The 17,075-nt window shown below is 37.6% G+C and overlaps 1 protein-coding gene across 1 annotated transcript; it reads left to right on the plus strand.

Annotated features, from left to right (window-relative positions):
* On the plus strand, positions 722-5,256 carry LOC107630524. The gene is made up of 9 exons (XM_016333693.2): positions 722-1,084; positions 1,164-1,354; positions 1,838-2,019; positions 2,137-2,421; positions 2,511-2,569; positions 2,685-2,721; positions 2,849-2,920; positions 4,138-4,462; positions 4,666-5,256. The coding sequence occupies exons 1-9, from the start codon at positions 973-975 to the stop codon at positions 5,008-5,010; spliced, it is 1,608 nt and encodes a 535-aa protein (XP_016189179.1). The 5' UTR covers positions 722-972; the 3' UTR covers positions 5,011-5,256.

Genomic DNA, 17,075 nt, shown 5'->3' on the forward strand with positions numbered 1-17,075 from the left:
GACGGAATTAAGTTGAATTTTAGGAAGTTAAAAATTAACCTAATAAAATTAAAATAAAATTTTTAAAGAGATTAAACTAAAATTTATACACCATTTATAATTTATAATAAAACTTAAAGATTGGAATGTCTCTTTTGTTGTATGAGACTCCGCCTTGACTTAGAATACTGTATATTATATTATCTAACAAATACGAGAAAATAACATTATTTTATTTATTTAAAGAAAAACTTTATTTGTTTACTTTTAACTTTTAAGTATTTATTTAAAAAAATCAGGTGGAGAATCTACCACCCTGGTCCATGGAGGCATGGAACACTGTATTCGCATTCCATTTTATTATATGACCAAAAAGAAACATCTTTATTCCCGTGCATAATATGAAGATGAAAAAAATCAGAAACAAAACAACCATTACTTTGCCATTTATTCAAAATTTCAAATATGTAAAATATTTATTGTTTTATTTTTTCTTCTATATTAGTGAAGTTCTGAAGTGAGTCTCTGTATTCTAAGATTCTAATTTCTAACAGTAGATACTAGATAGTAGACGGTGGTGACGAAATCGGAATTGAAAATTTGTGGAAGCATCGGGTGAAGAAAAAAAAGATATTTAAAATGCAATGGCATTTTGGTCACAGGGCAAACATTTGTTGATATTTAACTTTTAATAACCAAGGCTATTTAAGTTGGGGTTACAAATATGCTTGAAAAAATTTGTAGTGTCTCTTTCCAAAGAGTGTAAAATTTGTGAAGACGTGGGATGTCGAAAAAAATCTCACCCAAAATTTAAGCAACAAATAAATAGTTCCACTCCTTTTCTTCTTCCTTCTCTGTCTCTCTCCCACCAAATCTCTTTCTCTGCCTCTCGCTTCAAACCAGGAGGCTCTCTGTGAAACCGCAGGAAAAAAAAAGCAAAATCTGCCCAAAACCCAAAACCTTAACAAAACCAGCACTCACACAATCCTCATTATGACATGCTTCACAGCACGCCCTTCTCCCTTTCTTCACCTTCTCCTTCTCCTCCTTTCTCTCTCTCTTCTCTCTTTCTCCTTTTCTGCAAAAACTTCTTTTATTAATCCAGGTTATATCCTATTTTCCCTTGCTTTTCTACTCTACTTTCCTTTCTACATTCTCAAATATTACTTTTCTTTTGTTTTCAGGCGGTGTTGATGATAGAGAGTACAAGGAGGTGCTGCCATGGAAGATAGAAAGGAGATCGATGGCGGAAGGGGACGCAGCTGCGAACACATCGCTGGTGTTGGCGAAGGAAAGGACAAACAGGAAAGACCCTCTCGACCATTTCAACCGTTACACCGGTGGTTGGAATATCAGCAATAAGCACTACATTGCTGTTAAGTTTCCTTCTATCCCTCCATCAAAACAAATAAAAACAAAAATTCTTCACTTTTAGTGCCTTGGTTACTTTTTTTTTCTTTTGTTTTTTGTTTTTTTGTTATTTTTAAGTCTAATTGGTTTGGATTTGTACTCTATGTTGTTGGAGTAGTTGTACTGTTGTCTGGACATTTTGAAAATATTAATCATGTTTTACCATTATTTTTTATTTATTTATTTTTGTTTAATTGTTTATATACTTTTTGTCTCCCAGAATATCCATCTGTCTCCCTGTTTCTGTTACTCTGTAGTTGTATTTCTGTCTCTAAGACAAGTTTCAATTGCAACCAAATGGACTGAGTACAGAAATGATCATGATCGGATGTTAATGTTTGATTCATGTAGCTCATGAGGTGGACTCCATCTAATGAGATAATGCTTTGTTATTGTTGTTGTTTTTCTTTTGTGTCTGACTTGGAATTGTTGTTTGCTTTTGGTGCAGTCAGTTGTTTTCACTGCGGTTCCATTCTTTGTTGTTGCTGCTGTGTGGTTCGTGCTTTTCGGCCTCACCTTGTCCTTCATTTGTTTGTGTTATTGCTGTTGCCCTAGAGAGCCTTATGGCTATTCTCGTTTAGCGTATGCTCTGTCGTTGATCTTCCTCATTCTCTTCACTATTGCAGCAATGTATCTATCTATCTATCATCTCTTGATTTCTCTTTGAAATAAATCGTTCATTGTGTTTGCAATTCTTGCTTTGGTTGGAAGTCTAAGTTGCTAACCGTGTGTGCTCGATTTTGGTAGAGTTGGATGTCTTATCCTCTACATTGGTCAGGGGAAGTTTCACAGTAGCACCTCGAACACACTGGGATACGTTGTGAATCAAGCTGACTATACTGCTGAAAACCTCAGGAACGTGTCAGATTATCTCGATGCAGCTAAGAAGATTGGAGTCGATGCTGTTTTTCTGCCTTCGGATGTCCAGAAGAACATCAATGATGTTCAGACAAAAATCAGAACGGCTGCTAACGAGCTTTCCAATAAGACTTCAGATAATTCAGAGAAAATACAAGAAGGCATCGACGGAATGTAAGTTTTAGTTGAGATATTGATTTGATATAAATTTTGTTTTTGTGAAATATCCTTCTTTGCTGACTACCATTTTTTTTTCCTTGTAGGAGATTGGCTCTTATTATTCTTGCTGCTGTTATGCTCTTTCTTGCATTTGTTGGATTCTGTATTTCTCTCTTCTTATTCCTTTTTTTGCTCCTTTGGTTTTCTTGCTTTATGCTTTATTATTGCCATAGTATTTTTTTGATTTGCTCATGTTTGGTGGCAAAATATTTTGGCAGTGTTTTCGATATTTGGGTTGCAGTGTCTTGTATATTCGTAAGTTTAATTCTTAGTCACTTTCTATTTCTCATTCCTTGATTTTTTTTAATATACATTTTTCAACTCTATGGATTTGTCCCATATAAGTTTTCACCGAGTAAATAATGTGTTTCTGTTGTTGCAGCTTGGTAATTGCTGGATGGGTTCTTGTTGCTGGCACATTTATACTTTGTGGTGTATTTCTTTTTCTTCACAAGTATGTTACTGTTTTTCTGTAATTTGTATTGAATTTATGTTTATTTCACTGAATGCCATCTTTGATGTGACCTTGTCTAGTCCATTATGAGTTAATTTGTTAATTACATTGGGACAAATTGCAATTTAGTTCAATATTTAGCAGTCTGATTCTGGGGACTAAAATAACGTGTAGCAAAGAGGGAAAGATTAATTTTTCAGCCTTGTTGAGAATGCAAAGTGGATTTTCTTTACATTTTGTTTTGTCTGTCAAGTGTGACATTAACTCATTGCAAGATTATGAACAACTTTTACAAAGTAAAAGTCATCGGTAGATATTCAACAACAAAATTACACATAGCAAGACTCTTTGTTGGTGTTGACATGAAATATTTTGGCTTTAATTGTTTCTCTTCTCAACTAGGATATGATAACAAGTTGTTCAGATTGTATTATTTAATAGTTTTTTAGAAGAGGTCTTATTTAATAGTTTCAAGCCACTATATAATAAATAATGATTTGAAATACCACATTTTGAAGTCAATCATCCAAAATGCTTAATGGCAGATGATATTAATGGAGTGATTTTTGATCATTGTGATAAATGAAATTGAGGAAGAAAGATCCTTAATAGCATTTTGTTAGTATAGGAAATGAAGGAGTATATTAGATGCGTTGTTTGATCTGTCAACTATTTCTTTGTCATTATTATATTCTAGTTTTTTGTTTCTTACGAAATCTCAAGTTCCTTGCTGTATTTGTTTCATAGAATATTTGCATGTTATGGAAAAATAATATTAACATGTCTATTGTACTTAGGGGGAATTCAAATACATGCCAAAGTAATCAATCACTTCGGGGGTTATATTTGCTATCCTTTTACATTAACATAAAAATCTATTCAAAATTGACATGAGAAAGAAAGTAGCATTTTGTTGGTGCTTTGGCCCTAATTAAATTATTAGTGTCCAGAATTCAAAAAACAATGAAAAGGCATTTTCTTTTGGACCTGATGTATGATGGATGCTTGTTAAATTTTGTATGGGATCAGCAACCATTGTAGAGGAAACTGGAGAGGAGGAAAACAAATGATGCTTTTTGAACACTTTTATATTTTCTACAAATGAAGATACCAATCTTAATTTTTGTTTCTGTATCACTTGATGAAGTTCATTGCCGCTACCATTGCTTATGTTGCATGTGTAACAAAAGACTAACTTTGCTGCTTATGTCTACTAGTGCGGTCGCAGATACATGTGTTGCAATGGATGAGTGGGTTCAGAACCCTACTGCACATACAGCCTTGGATGAAATTCTTCCATGTGTGGATAATGCAACAGCTCAAGAAACCTTGCTGCGAACCAGGGATGTGACGCACCAACTTGTTGTACTTGTTGATAAAATCATTTCCAACGTAACCAATAAAAATTTCCCCTCTTCTGCTGGACCTTTGTATTACAATCAATCAGGCCCCCTCATGCCTATTCTCTGCGATCCATATAACAATGACCTCACTACTCGACCGTGTGCAGATGGGGAGGTATCGTTGGATGATGCTGCCAAGGTAAGGGGCTACTTAATATTTTTTATACCTACATTTCTTGTTAGGTTCCTTAATTTGTTTTCTTTTTCGTGTAAGTTCTGCTAATATTTCATTTTGTTTCTCTGACCTAACCGGCAACCGGATTGTTCTATCCAAACTGCAATTATTTGTGATAAAATTCGTGTTGTGGTGAGTAGTAATGTTCGGATTTTGGTTGAAACCAGGTGTGGAACAATTATATTTGTGAGGTTTCGTCATCAGGAATTTGTAAGACGCCTGGTCGAATGACGCCTACAATTTACGGCCAAATGGCAGCCGCGGTGAATATTAGCTTCGCTTTATACCATTATGGTCCGTTCTTGGTTGATTTAGAAGACTGCACGTTTGTCCGGCAAACATTCACGGACATAAGCCACAGACATTGTCCCGGTCTGCGGAAATATAGTCAGTGGATTTACAGCGGGTTGGTTTTGGTATCAGCTGCCGTGATGCTGTCATTGATCTTCTGGGTCATCTATGCAAGGGAGCGGCGGCACCGTGTTTACACTAAGCAATTCATTTCCAACTAGTATGGTTGGACTTAAAATAAGAAACCCATTAGATGTATATTTGAGCTTAGATTACATTGAGAGTCTGGTTTCCTTATTCTATGTGTAGAGGTATTTTAGTTTAACCCAACCAAAATTTGAGTAGCTTGGTGTGCAAAGTTATTGTCTGACCTAGTGGGAAAAAACAAGAAAAGATTTCTGGTGTGCTTTGAAGACATTTATTCGTTGTTACGTTTTTTATTTTAGATGTTTGTGTAATTTTTTATTTCTTAGGTGTTTATTATTATTATTATTATTAGTTTGTGGTATATTCGTGAGGGTTGATTCCCTTTTATCCACATTGCTGTTTGTTGCTGAAATTGAAAGTATCATAGAGAGTGATTATTGAAAGGTGAATTGTTTCTTGTATTGTCTGTTTAAATGCTAGATGCATAAAGAAAAATTAACTGAAATATATATTGTTTAAAAAATAAAGCCAAATCTAAAAAGAATAAAGATCCACTCAACAAAGTTAGTTTTATCAACTCCTACATGACCTCATATAGAGGTCAGGCGATATGATAACAGATCAGTCTTATTTATCTGAATAAGTAAGTAACTGCTAAGATATTTTCTACTTATTTAAAAGGAAGATCTTAACAACTTTTTTAAGAAAAAGAGAATAATTATCCACCATAAAAAATGGAACTAATCTAAAAAGTGGTTATCCTTTCTACTATAAATATACTAAACACCCTTAGGTATATTCAGAACCCAATCTACTAAAAACCTGTTTAAAACCCTTGCTAACTCTTGCAGATACCATCCCTCACTTCCGCACGAGGAACTTGGACGGCGGCACCTTGGCACCAATACATGTCGGATGCTGCCTCTAAAGGAGTCTGGACCACATGTTTAGACCCAAGAGCAACCCCGTTTCAGGTAACCCTCGAAACATTGGCGCTGTTGTTGGGGACTTGGAAGTCTACACATAAGAATGGTGGACAATCAATTCGAGGACGACCATACGACATCTGAATTGGAACTGGAGCCTAACAATGACGATTGAGCACTTGCGTTATGATGAGCGGATAATTTATACGCTTTTTGGCATTGTTTTTAGGTAGTTTTTAGCATGTTTTAGTTACTTTTTATTATATTTTTATTAGTTTTTATGCAAAAATCACATTTCTGGACTTTACTATGAGTTTGTGTATTTTTCTGTAATTTCAGGTATTTTCTGGCTGAAATTGAGAGACCTGAGCAAAAATCTGATTCAGAGGTTGAGAAAGGACTGCAGATGCTGTAGGATTCTGACCTCCCTGCACTCAAACACGTTTTTCTAGAGCTACAGAAGTCTAATTGGCGCGTTCTCAATTGGGCTGGAAAGCTAACATCTTGGGCTTTCCAGCAATGTATAATAGTTCATACTTTGCCCGAGATTTGATGGCCCAAACTGGCGTTCAACGCCAGCTAGAGACCCTTTTCTGGCGTAAAACGCCGGAACTGGCACCAGAACTGGAGTTAAACACCCAAACTGGCATCCAAGCTGGTGTTTAACTCTAGAAAAGGCCTATGCACGTGTAAAGCTCAATGCTCAGCCCAAGCACACACCAAGTGGGCCCCGGAAGTAGATTTCTGTACTATCTGCACTTAGTTACTCAATTTTTGTAATCCTTAGTAACTAGTTTAGTATAAATACTAGTCTTTCCTATTGTATTGAGACTTTTATCATCTTATGCCATTTTTCACATTAGGAGGCTGGCCATTTGGCCATGCCTAGACCTTTTTCTCTTATGTATTTTTCAACGGTGGAGTTTCTACACCTCATAGATTAAGGTGCGGAGCTCTGCTGTTCTTCATGAATTAATGCAAGTACTATTGTTTCTCTTTCAATTCACGCTTACTTCTTCTCCAAGATATACTCTTGTACTTAATTCAGTTAAGTCAGAATGAAGGGGTGACCCGTGACAATCACCCACTGGTGCACGAATTGTAAATCACACTTTTCACAACTCGTACCACTAACCAGCAAGTGCACTGGGTCGTCCAAGTAATATCTTACGTGAGTAAGGGTCGATCCCACGGAGATTGTTGGCTTGAAGCAAGTTATGATTATTTTGTAATTCTTAGTCAGGAAATTAATAATAAAAATGGTTGGGTTTATGAGAAGTAATTAACATAAAGTAAATAATACTTGTTATGCAGTAATGGAGAACAGATTGAGGTTTTGGAGATGTTCTGTCTTCTGAATCTCTGCTTTCCTACTGTCTTCTTCTTCATGCACGCAGGTCTCCTTCCATGGCAAGCTGTATGTTGGTGGATCACCATTGTCAATGGCTACCATCCATCCTCTCAGTGAAAATGGTCCAAATGCGCTGTCACCGCACGACTAATCATCTGTCGGTTCTCACTCATGTTGGAATAGAATCCGTTCATTCTTTTGCGTCTGTCACTACGCCCAGCACTCGCGAGTTTGAAGCTCGTCACAGTCATCCCTTCTCAGATCCTACTCGGAATACCATAGACAAGGTTTAGACTTTTCGGATCTCAGGAATGGCCGCCAATAATTCTAGCCTACCACGAAGACTCTGATCCTGAACCAAGAGGCTAAGAGATGCACACTCAAGCTAGTGCAGATAGAACGTAGGTGGTTGTCAGGCACACATTCGTAGGTGAGAATGATGATGAGTGTCACGGATCATCACATTCATCAGGATGAAGTGCGAGTGAGTATCTTAGAATAGAAACAAGCGTGATTGAATGAAAAACTGTAGTAATTGCATTAATTCATCGAAACACAGCAGAGCTCCTCACCCCCAATCATGGGGTTTAGAGACTCATGCCGTCAGAAATACAATATGAAGTGTAAAAATGTCATGAGGTACAAAATAAATCTCTAAAAATAGTTTTTATATTAAACTAGTAACTAGGATTTACAGAAATGAGTAAATGATGCAGAAATCCACTTCCGGGCCCACTTGGTGTGTGCTTGGGCTGAGCATTGAGCTTTACACGTGTAGAGACTTCTCTTGGAGTTAAACGCCAGGTTGCAGCCTATTTCTGGCGTTTAACTCTGGTTTGCAACCTGTTTCTAGCGTTTAACGCCAGAATAGGGTAAAGACTTGGCGTTAAACGCCAATTTGCATCGTCAAAGCTTGGGCAAAGTATGGACTATTATATATTGCTGGAAAGCCCTGGATGTCTACTTTCCAACGCAATTGAGAGGACGCCAATTGGCTTCTGTAGCTTCAGAAAATCCATTTCGAGTGCAGGGAGGTCAGAATCCAACAGCATCTGCAGTCATTTTTCAGCCTCTGAATCAGATTTTTGCTCAGGTCCTTCAATTTCAGCCAGAAAATACCTGAAATCATAGAAAAACACACAAACTCATAGTAAAGTCCAGAAATGTGATTTTTATTTAAAAACTAATAAAAATATAATAAAAACTAACTAAAACATACTAAAAACTATATAAAAATAATGCCAAAAAGCGTATAAATTGTCCGCTCATCACAACACCAAACTTAAATTGTTGCTTGTCCCCAAGCAACTGAAAATCAAATAGGATAAAAAGAAGAAAATATACTATAAATTCCAAAATATCAATGAAACTTAGTTCTAATTAGATGAGCGGGACTAATAGCTTTTTTGCCTCTGAACAGTTTTGGCATCTCACTTTATCCTTTGAAGTTTAGAATGATTGACATCTATAGGAACTCAGAATTTAGATAGTGTTACTGATTCTCCTAGTTTAGTATGTTGATTCTTGAACACAACTACTTTATGAGTCTTGGCCGTGGCCCTAAGCACTTTGTTTTCCAGTATTACCACCGGATACATAAATGCCACAAACACATAACTGGGTGAACCTTTTCAGATTGTGACGCAGCTTTGCTAGAGTCCCCAATTAGAGGTGTCCAGGGTTCTTAAGCACACTCTTTTTGCTTTGGATCACGACTTTAACCACTCAGTCTCAAGCTTTTCACTTGACAACTTCACGCCACAAGCACATGGTTAGGGACAGCTTGGTTTAGCCGCTTAGGCCAGGATTTTATTCCTGTGGGCCCTCCTATCCACTGATGCTTAAAGCCTTGGATCCTTTTTACCCTTGCCTTTTGGTTTAAAGGGATACTGGCTTTTTGCTCTTACCTTTTGGTTTAAAGAGCTCTTGGCTTTTTCTGCTTGCTTTTTTTTTTTCTTCTTTTTTTTTGCCATTTTTTTGCAAGCCTTTGCTTTTCACTGCTTTTTATTGCTTCAAGAATCAATTTTATGATTTTTTAGATTATCAAATAACATTTCTCCTTTTTCATCATTCTTTCAAGAGCCAACAATTTTAACATTCATAAACAACAAATTCAAAATACATATGCACTGTTCAAGCATTCATTCAGAGAAACAAAAAGTATTGTCACCACATAAAAATAATTAAACTAATTTTAAGGATGAATTCGAAATAATGTACTTGTTCTTTTGTGATAAAAAATATTTTTCATTTAAGAAAGGTGATGGATTCATAGGACATTCATAGCTACTAGACACTAATGATCATGTAAGTAAGACACAAACATAAATAAACATAAACCATAGAGAATGAAAATAGAAAAAATAAATAGACAAGGAGATTAAGGAACGGGTCCACCTTAGTAAGGGTGGCGTCTTCTTCCTTTTGAAGAACCAATGGTGCTCTTGAGCTCCTCTATGTCTCTTCCTTGCCTTTGTTGCTCCTCCCTCATAGCTCTTTGATCTTCTCTAAACTCATGGAAGGTGCCATATGGTTATGGAAAATTAAAAAGTGGAGTTTTTTCCACACCAAACTTAAAATGTTTGCTCGTCCTCGAGAAAAAGAAGAAAGAAAGGAGGAGATGGAGATGTGTGGTAGGTTCGGCTAAGGGAGGGTGATAGTGTGTATGAGGGGTTTATGATGGATGGATGTGAGTGGTGAAGAGAGTATGGAGAAGAGGGTGGGGTAGGTGGGGATCCTGTGGGGTCCACAGATCCTGAGGGGTCAAGGACTTATCATCCCTGCTCCATTTAGGCGTGCAAAATGCCCATAGAGTGCAATCCTGGCGTTAAACGCCAGATTGCTGCTTGTTTCTGGCATTTAACGCCAGCTTTTCTCCCTTTATTGGTATTTAACGCCAAGTTGCTGCTTGTTTCTGGCGTTAAATGCCAGATTGTAGCTTGTTTCTGGCGTTTAACGCCAGCTTGATGCTTCTTTCTGGCGTTAAACGCCAGTCTGATGCTTCTTACTAGCGTTTAAACGCCAGTAAGCTCTTCCTCCAGGGTGAGCTATTTTTAATGCTTTTTTTGATTTTGCTTTGATTTTTGTGACTCCACATGATCATCATCCTAAAGAAAACATAAAATAAAAATGGAAAACAGAAAATTAACATAGATAAGTAAAAATTGGGTTGCCTCCCAATAAGCGCTTCTTTATTGTCTTTAGCTGGACCTTACTGAGCTTTTAATCTAGTCTCAGCTTTGAGCATTCTTGCTCAACATTGACTTCAAGATAATACTTGACTCTCTGTCCATTAACAATGAACTTCTTATTAGAATCAATGTCTTGAAGCTCCACATAGCCATATGGTGACACACTTGTAATCACATATGGTCCCCTCCACCGGGATTTCAGTTTCTCGGGGAATAATCTGAGCCTAGAGTTAAACAGCAGAACCTTTTGTCCTGGTTCAAAGACTCTGGATGACAGTTTCTTATCATGCCACCTTTTTGCTTTCTCTTTGTAAATCTTAGCATTTTCGAAAGCATTGAGTCTGAATTCCTCTAGCTCATTCAGCTGGAGCAATCTTTTCTCTCCAGCTAATTTGGCATCAAAGTTTAGGAATCTGGATGCCCAGTAGGCCTTATGCTCCAGTTCCACGGGCAAATAACAGGCCTTACCATACACAAGTTGGTATGGAGAGGTCCCTATAGGAGTCTTGAATGCTGTTTTGTATGCCCACAGAGCCTCATCCAAGCTTCTTGTCCAATCCCTTCTACGGATACTCACAGTCCGTTCCAGGATTCTTTTTAATTCTCTATTAGAGACTTCAGCCTGCCCATTTGTCTGTGGATGATATAGAGTTGCTACTTTGTGGCTAATTCCATATCGGACCATAGCAGAGTAAAGCTGTTTATTGCAGAAGTGAGTGCCCCCATCACTGATTAGTGCTCTAGGGACACCAAACCCGCTGAAGATATGTTTCTGGAGGAACTTCAGCACTGTCTTAGTATCATTAGTGGGTGTTGCAATGGCCTCTACCCATTTGGTACATAGTCGACTGCCACCAGAATATAAGTGTTTGAGTATGATGGTGGGAAAGGCCCCATGAAGTCAATACCCCATACGTCAAACAACTCAATCTTTAAGATCCCTTGCTGAGGCATGGCGTAACCATGAGGCAGATTACCAGCTCTCTGGCAGCTGTCACAGTTACGCACAAACTCTCGGGAGTCTTTATAGAGAGTAGGCCAGTAGAAGCCACATTGGAGGACTTTTGTGGCTGTTCGCTCACCTCCGAAATGTCCTCCATATTGTGATCCATGACAATGTCATAGGATCTTCTGTGCTTCTTCTCTAGGCACACACCTACGAATTATTCCGTCTGCACATCTCTTAAAGAGATATGGTTCATCCCACAAGTAGTACTTTGCGTCAGTAATTAATTTTTTTGTTTGTTGCCTGCTGTACTCCTTGGGTATGAATCTTGCAGCTTTATAGTTTGCAATGTTTGCAAACCATGGTGTTTCCTGAATGGCAAACAATTGCTCATCCGGAAAGGTTTCAGAGATCTCAATAGAGGGAAAGGACGCCCCTTCTACTGGTTCTATCCGGGACAGATGATCAGCCACTTGGTTCTCTGTCCCTTTTCTATCTCTTATTTCTATATCAAACTCTTGTAGAAGCAACACCCATCTTATGAGCCTGGGTTTTGAATCCTGCTTTGTGAGTAGATATTTAAGAGAAGCATGGTTAGTGTACACAATCACTTTTGATCCTACTAAGTATGATCTAAACTTGTCAATGGCATAAACCACTGCAAGCAATTCTTTTTCTGTGGTTGTGTAATTTTTCTGGGCATCATTTAAAACACGGCTAGCATAATAAATGACATGCAGAAGCTTGTTATGCCTCTATCCCAATACTGCACCAATGGCATGGTCACTGGCATCACACATTAGTTCGAATGGTAATGTCCAGTCTGGTGCAGAAATAACTGGTGCTGTGACCAGCTTAGCTTTCAGAGTTTCAAACGCCTGCAGACACTCTGTGTCAAACACAAATGGCGTGTCAACAACTAGCAGATTGCTCGGAGGTTTTGCAATTTTTGAAAAATCCTTTATAAACCTCCTATAGAATCCTACATGCCCCAGAAAGCTTCTGATTACCTTAACATTGGCAGGTGGTGGTAATTTTTCAATTACTTCAACTTTAGCTTGATCCACCTCTATTCCCTTGTTTGAAATTTTATGCCCAAGGACAATCCCTTCAGTCACCATAAAGTGACATTTTTTTCCAGTTTAAAACTAGGTTGGTCTATTGGCATCTTTTCAGAACAAGTGCTAAATGGTAAAGGCAGGAGCTGAATGAGTCTCCAAATACTGAAAAGTCATCCATGAAGACTTCCAGAAATTTCTCTACCATATCAGAGAAGATAGATAGCATGCACCTCTGAAAGGTTGCAGGTGCATTGCACAGACCAAAAGGCATCCTTCTGTAGGCAAACACTCCAGAAGGACATGTGAATGCTGTTTTTTCTTGGTCCTGAGGATCTACTGTAATTTGGTTGTAACCTGTGATCCTTCCTGATGGCTGTATTGAGCCTTCTGTAATCAATACACATACGCCACCCTGTAACTGTTCTTGTAGAAACCAGTTCATTCTTTTCATTATGAACCATTGTCATGCCTCCCTTCTTGGGGACAACTTGGACAGGGCTCACACAGGGGCTATCAGAAATAGGATAAATAATCCCAGCCTCCAGTAACTTGGTGACCTCTTTCTGCACCACCTCCTTCATGGCTGGATTTAGCCGCCTTTGTGGTTGAACCACTGGCTTAGCATCGTCCTCCAATAGGATCTTGTGCATGCATCTTGCTGGGATGATACCCTTAAGATCACTTATGGACCACCCAAGGGCTGCCTTGTGTGTCTTTAGCACTTGAAGTAGTGCTTTCTCTTCCTGTGGATTTAAAGCAGAGCTTATGATCACCGGAAAAGTGTCACCTTTTCCCAGAAATGCATATTTCAAGGATTATGGTAGTGGTTTGAGCTCGGGTTTAGGAGGTTTCTCCTCTTCTTGAGGAATTTTCAGAGGCTCTTTTATTTCCTCTGATTCCTCCAGATCAGGCTGAACATCTTTAAAGATGTCTTCTAGCTCTGATTTGAGACTCTCAGCCATGTTGATCTCCTCTACCAGGGAGTCAATAATATCAACATGCATGCAATCTTTTGATGTGTCTGGATGCTTCATTGCCTCAATAGCATTCAGCCTGAACTCATCATCATTGACTCTCAAGGTCACTTCCCTTTTTTGGACATCAATGAGGGTTCGTCCAGTTGCTAGGAAGGGTCTTTCTAGAATGAGAGTTGCACTCTTGTGCTCCTCCATCTCCAGCACTACAAAGTCAGTGGGAAAGGCAAATGGTCCAACCTTGACAATCATGTCCTCAATTATGCCTGATGGATATTTAATGGAGCCATCAGCAAGTTGAAGACATATCCGGGTTGGTTTGACCTCTTCAGTCAAGCCAAGCTTTCTGATAGTGGATGCAGGGATTAGATTGATACTTGTCCCAAGGTCACATAGAGCTGTCTTGGTACAAGTACCCTCTAATGTGCATGGTATCATAAAGCTTCTGGGATCTTTAAGCTTTTCTGGTAAGCTTGTTAGGATGACTGCACTGCATTCTTCAGTGAGAAAAACTTTTTCTGTTTCTCTCCAATCATTCTTATGACTTAAAATCTCTTTCATGAACTTAGCATAAGAGGGTATTTGCTCAAATGCCTCTGCAAACGAAATCTTTATTTCAAGAGTCCTGAGATAGTCTGCAAAGCAGACAAATTGTTTATCCTGTTTCGCTTGGTGGAGTTTCTGAGGATAAGGCATTTTGGCTTTATATTTTTCAACCTTAGTTGCTGCAGGTTTATTTCCTACAGAGGTAGGTTGAGAAGCCTTCTTGAGGGAGTTATTATCAGCACTTACAGGTGTCTGATCCCTCGTTGGCGTTTGAACGCCAGGATTGGACGTGGATTGGGCGTTTAACGCCAGATTCCAACCCTTTTCTGGCGTTTGAACGCCAGCACTGGACATGGATTGGGCGTTTAATGCCATTTTTTCATCCTTTTCTGGAGTTTGAATGCCAGACTTATTCCTCTCTGGGCTCTTACTGTCCTCAGAGAGGTTTTGGGTAGCAGGTTGCTCATCCTCTGTTAGCTGTTTCTTTCTTGGCTTTCTGCTGCTTTGAGTTGAGATATTTAATATTTTTCCACTTCTTAATTGAATTGCTTGGCACTCCTCTATTATCTGTTTTGATAACTGCTATTTTGTCTGATTCAATTGTGATTCCATATCCTTGTTAGCAATTTTGGTCTCTTGTAACATCTCCTTAAATTCTGCTAACTGCCTTGTTATAGAAGATAGTTGCTGATTGAGTTTTGTAACTTGTTCCTGAGGACTAAAGTCAGTTGATACTTTCTTAGCTTCTTCTTTCATGGAGGACTCATTACTTATGTACAGATGCTGATTTCTAGCAACTATATCAATAAGCTCTTGAGCCTCTTCAATAGTCTTTCTCATGTGGATAGATCCACCAGCTGAGTGGTCTAGAGATATCTGAGATTTTTCTGTAAGCCCATAGTAGAAGATGTCTAATTGCACCCACTCTGAAAACATTTCAGAGGGGCATTTTTTTTATTTAAGTAGAAACAAACCGAATTATTAAGAAAAAATAAAAATAATAAGATAAAATAAAATAATTAGAAATTAAAATGTAAATTTCGAAAACTAAGAAAAAATAAATTTGAAAACGAAAATAATTACTTAATTAAGAAGGTTTGAAAAACTTTGGACATAATTTTTGAAAAAGATTTTGAATTTTGAAATTTCAAAACTAAGATAAGATAGAATAAAAATTTTAAAATAAAAATCTGAATTTTTAAAGGAGAGTTTGAAAATTGATTAAAATAAAGAGAGAAGATATTTTTGAATTTAATGAAGAAAGAGAAAAACAGTAAAAATGACACCAAACTTAAATTTTTAGATCAAAACAAAGGAAACAAACAGGAAAAATATTAATATCACGATGAACGCTAAGAACAACTTTTGGAAAAAAATTTTTGGAAAACAGAAACACAAAGGACACCAAACTTAAAAATTTTTATATTCTGAGCACTAATAATTCGAAAAAAATGAAAGAAAAATAAAATCATGCAATTGACACCAAACTTAAAATATGAAACAAAACTCAAACAGAAAAACTCAATTATTAGTTTATAAAATTTTTTGAAAAATTTAAAAAGAGAAAATAAGGATTTTAAAAAAAAAGTTTCAACCAAAAACAATAATAGAAGACGCAATTTTAGTGACTCTAAGAAAAAAAGATAAATTTTTCCTAATCTAAGCAACAAAATAAACCGTCAGTTGTCCAAACTCGAACAATCCCTGGCAACGGCGCCAAAAACTTAGTGCACGAATTGTAAATCACACTTTTCACAACTCGTACCACTAACCAGCAAGTGCACTGGGTCATCCAAGTAATACCTTACGTGAGTAAGGGTCGATTCCACAGAGATTGTTGGCTTGAAGCAAGCTATGGTTATTTTGTAATTCTTAGTCAGGAAATTAATAATAAAAATGGTTGGGTATATGAGAAGTAATTAACATAAAGTAAATGATACTTGTTATGCAGTAATAGAGAACAGATTGAGGTTTTGGAGATGCTCTGTCTTCCGAATCTCTGCTTTCCTACTGTCTTCTTCTTCACGCATGCAGGTTTCTTTCCATGGCAAGCTGTATGTTGGTGGATCACCGTTGTCAATGGCTACCATCCATCCTCTCAGTGAAAATGGTCCAAATGCGTTGTCACCGCACGGCTAATCATCTGTCGATTCTCACTCATGTTGGAATAGAATTCGTTGATTCTTTTGCGTCTGTCACTACGCCCATCACTCGTGAGTTTGAAGCTCGTCACAGTCATCCCTTCCTAGATCCTACTCGAAATACCACAGACAATGTTTAGACATTCCGGATCTCAGGAATGGCCGCCAATAATTCTAGCCTATACCACGAATGTAACACCCTAACTAACAAAGCTCACGCTTCCGGCTGCGCAACTCTGATAGTTCGGACATTACGACGACACTTATACCATTTAATACTAAAATTTGAGCCTGTTCAAAACTTTAGACCGCAATACCGCTCCTAAAATACTTTCGTTCGATAACATACATCCATAGATACCATACAACTTACAAAAACTCATAAAGGATACATCCATATATATATATATATATATATATATATATATCATATTACAAGCATTAACCTATACAATTCCTATCCCTCTTACAGAATGTATCAAGATAAAGGCGAGGGAACAAAAATATACTAAAGCAATACAGAGTATCTCAACAACAACTAAATGAACTCTTCATAACTTATGCGCCATATCCTGAAAGGGGAAAAATGTAGGGGGGTGAGAACATCATCCTCGAAAGGGTTCTCAGTAGAGGGTTTTTGGGAATTACTGTAATAGGATATGTGAAGATAAACCGTACCAGTGATTAATAACCGTCTTATGCCTCCTTTTCAAAAACAACGGTTTACAGTAAAAGTAAAGTCTGAAAATCTTTTCTGAAAGAAGAACCGTTCACTTCTCAAAAACTCAAAAGCCTTTCAAAACGGTTTATCTATGCTGAACCAAAACAGCCTTTCATATTTTATTCCAAACCAGAAACACAAAATCGAAATCAACCATCGGTTCATCTCATTTCAACCATGGGCCTAGGCCCAAACAATCCAACCATCAACCAATCACCACAGTCCAACAGAGTCCCAGTAGCAAACACAAATAGGAAGATGCAAGCACAAACAAACAGTTAT

The sequence above is a fragment of the Arachis ipaensis genome, chromosome B03 (genome assembly GCF_000816755.2).
Source record: "Arachis ipaensis cultivar K30076 chromosome B03, Araip1.1, whole genome shotgun sequence".
In the NCBI taxonomy this organism is placed as follows: Eukaryota; Viridiplantae; Streptophyta; class Magnoliopsida; order Fabales; family Fabaceae; genus Arachis; species Arachis ipaensis.

Bases quoted from the DNA above. Each gene is read 5' to 3' on its own strand.
- LOC107630524 (XM_016333693.2), top strand. From the start codon at position 973: ATGACATGCTTCACAGCACGCCCTTCTCCCTTTCTTCACCTTCTCCTT. The intron at 1,355-1,837 runs GTTAAGTTTCCT...CTTTTGGTGCAG, and splicing joins GCAATAAGCACTACATTGCT to TCAGTTGTTTTCACTGCGGT. The intron at 2,921-4,137 runs GTATGTTACTGT...TATGTCTACTAG, and splicing joins GTATTTCTTTTTCTTCACAA to TGCGGTCGCAGATACATGTG.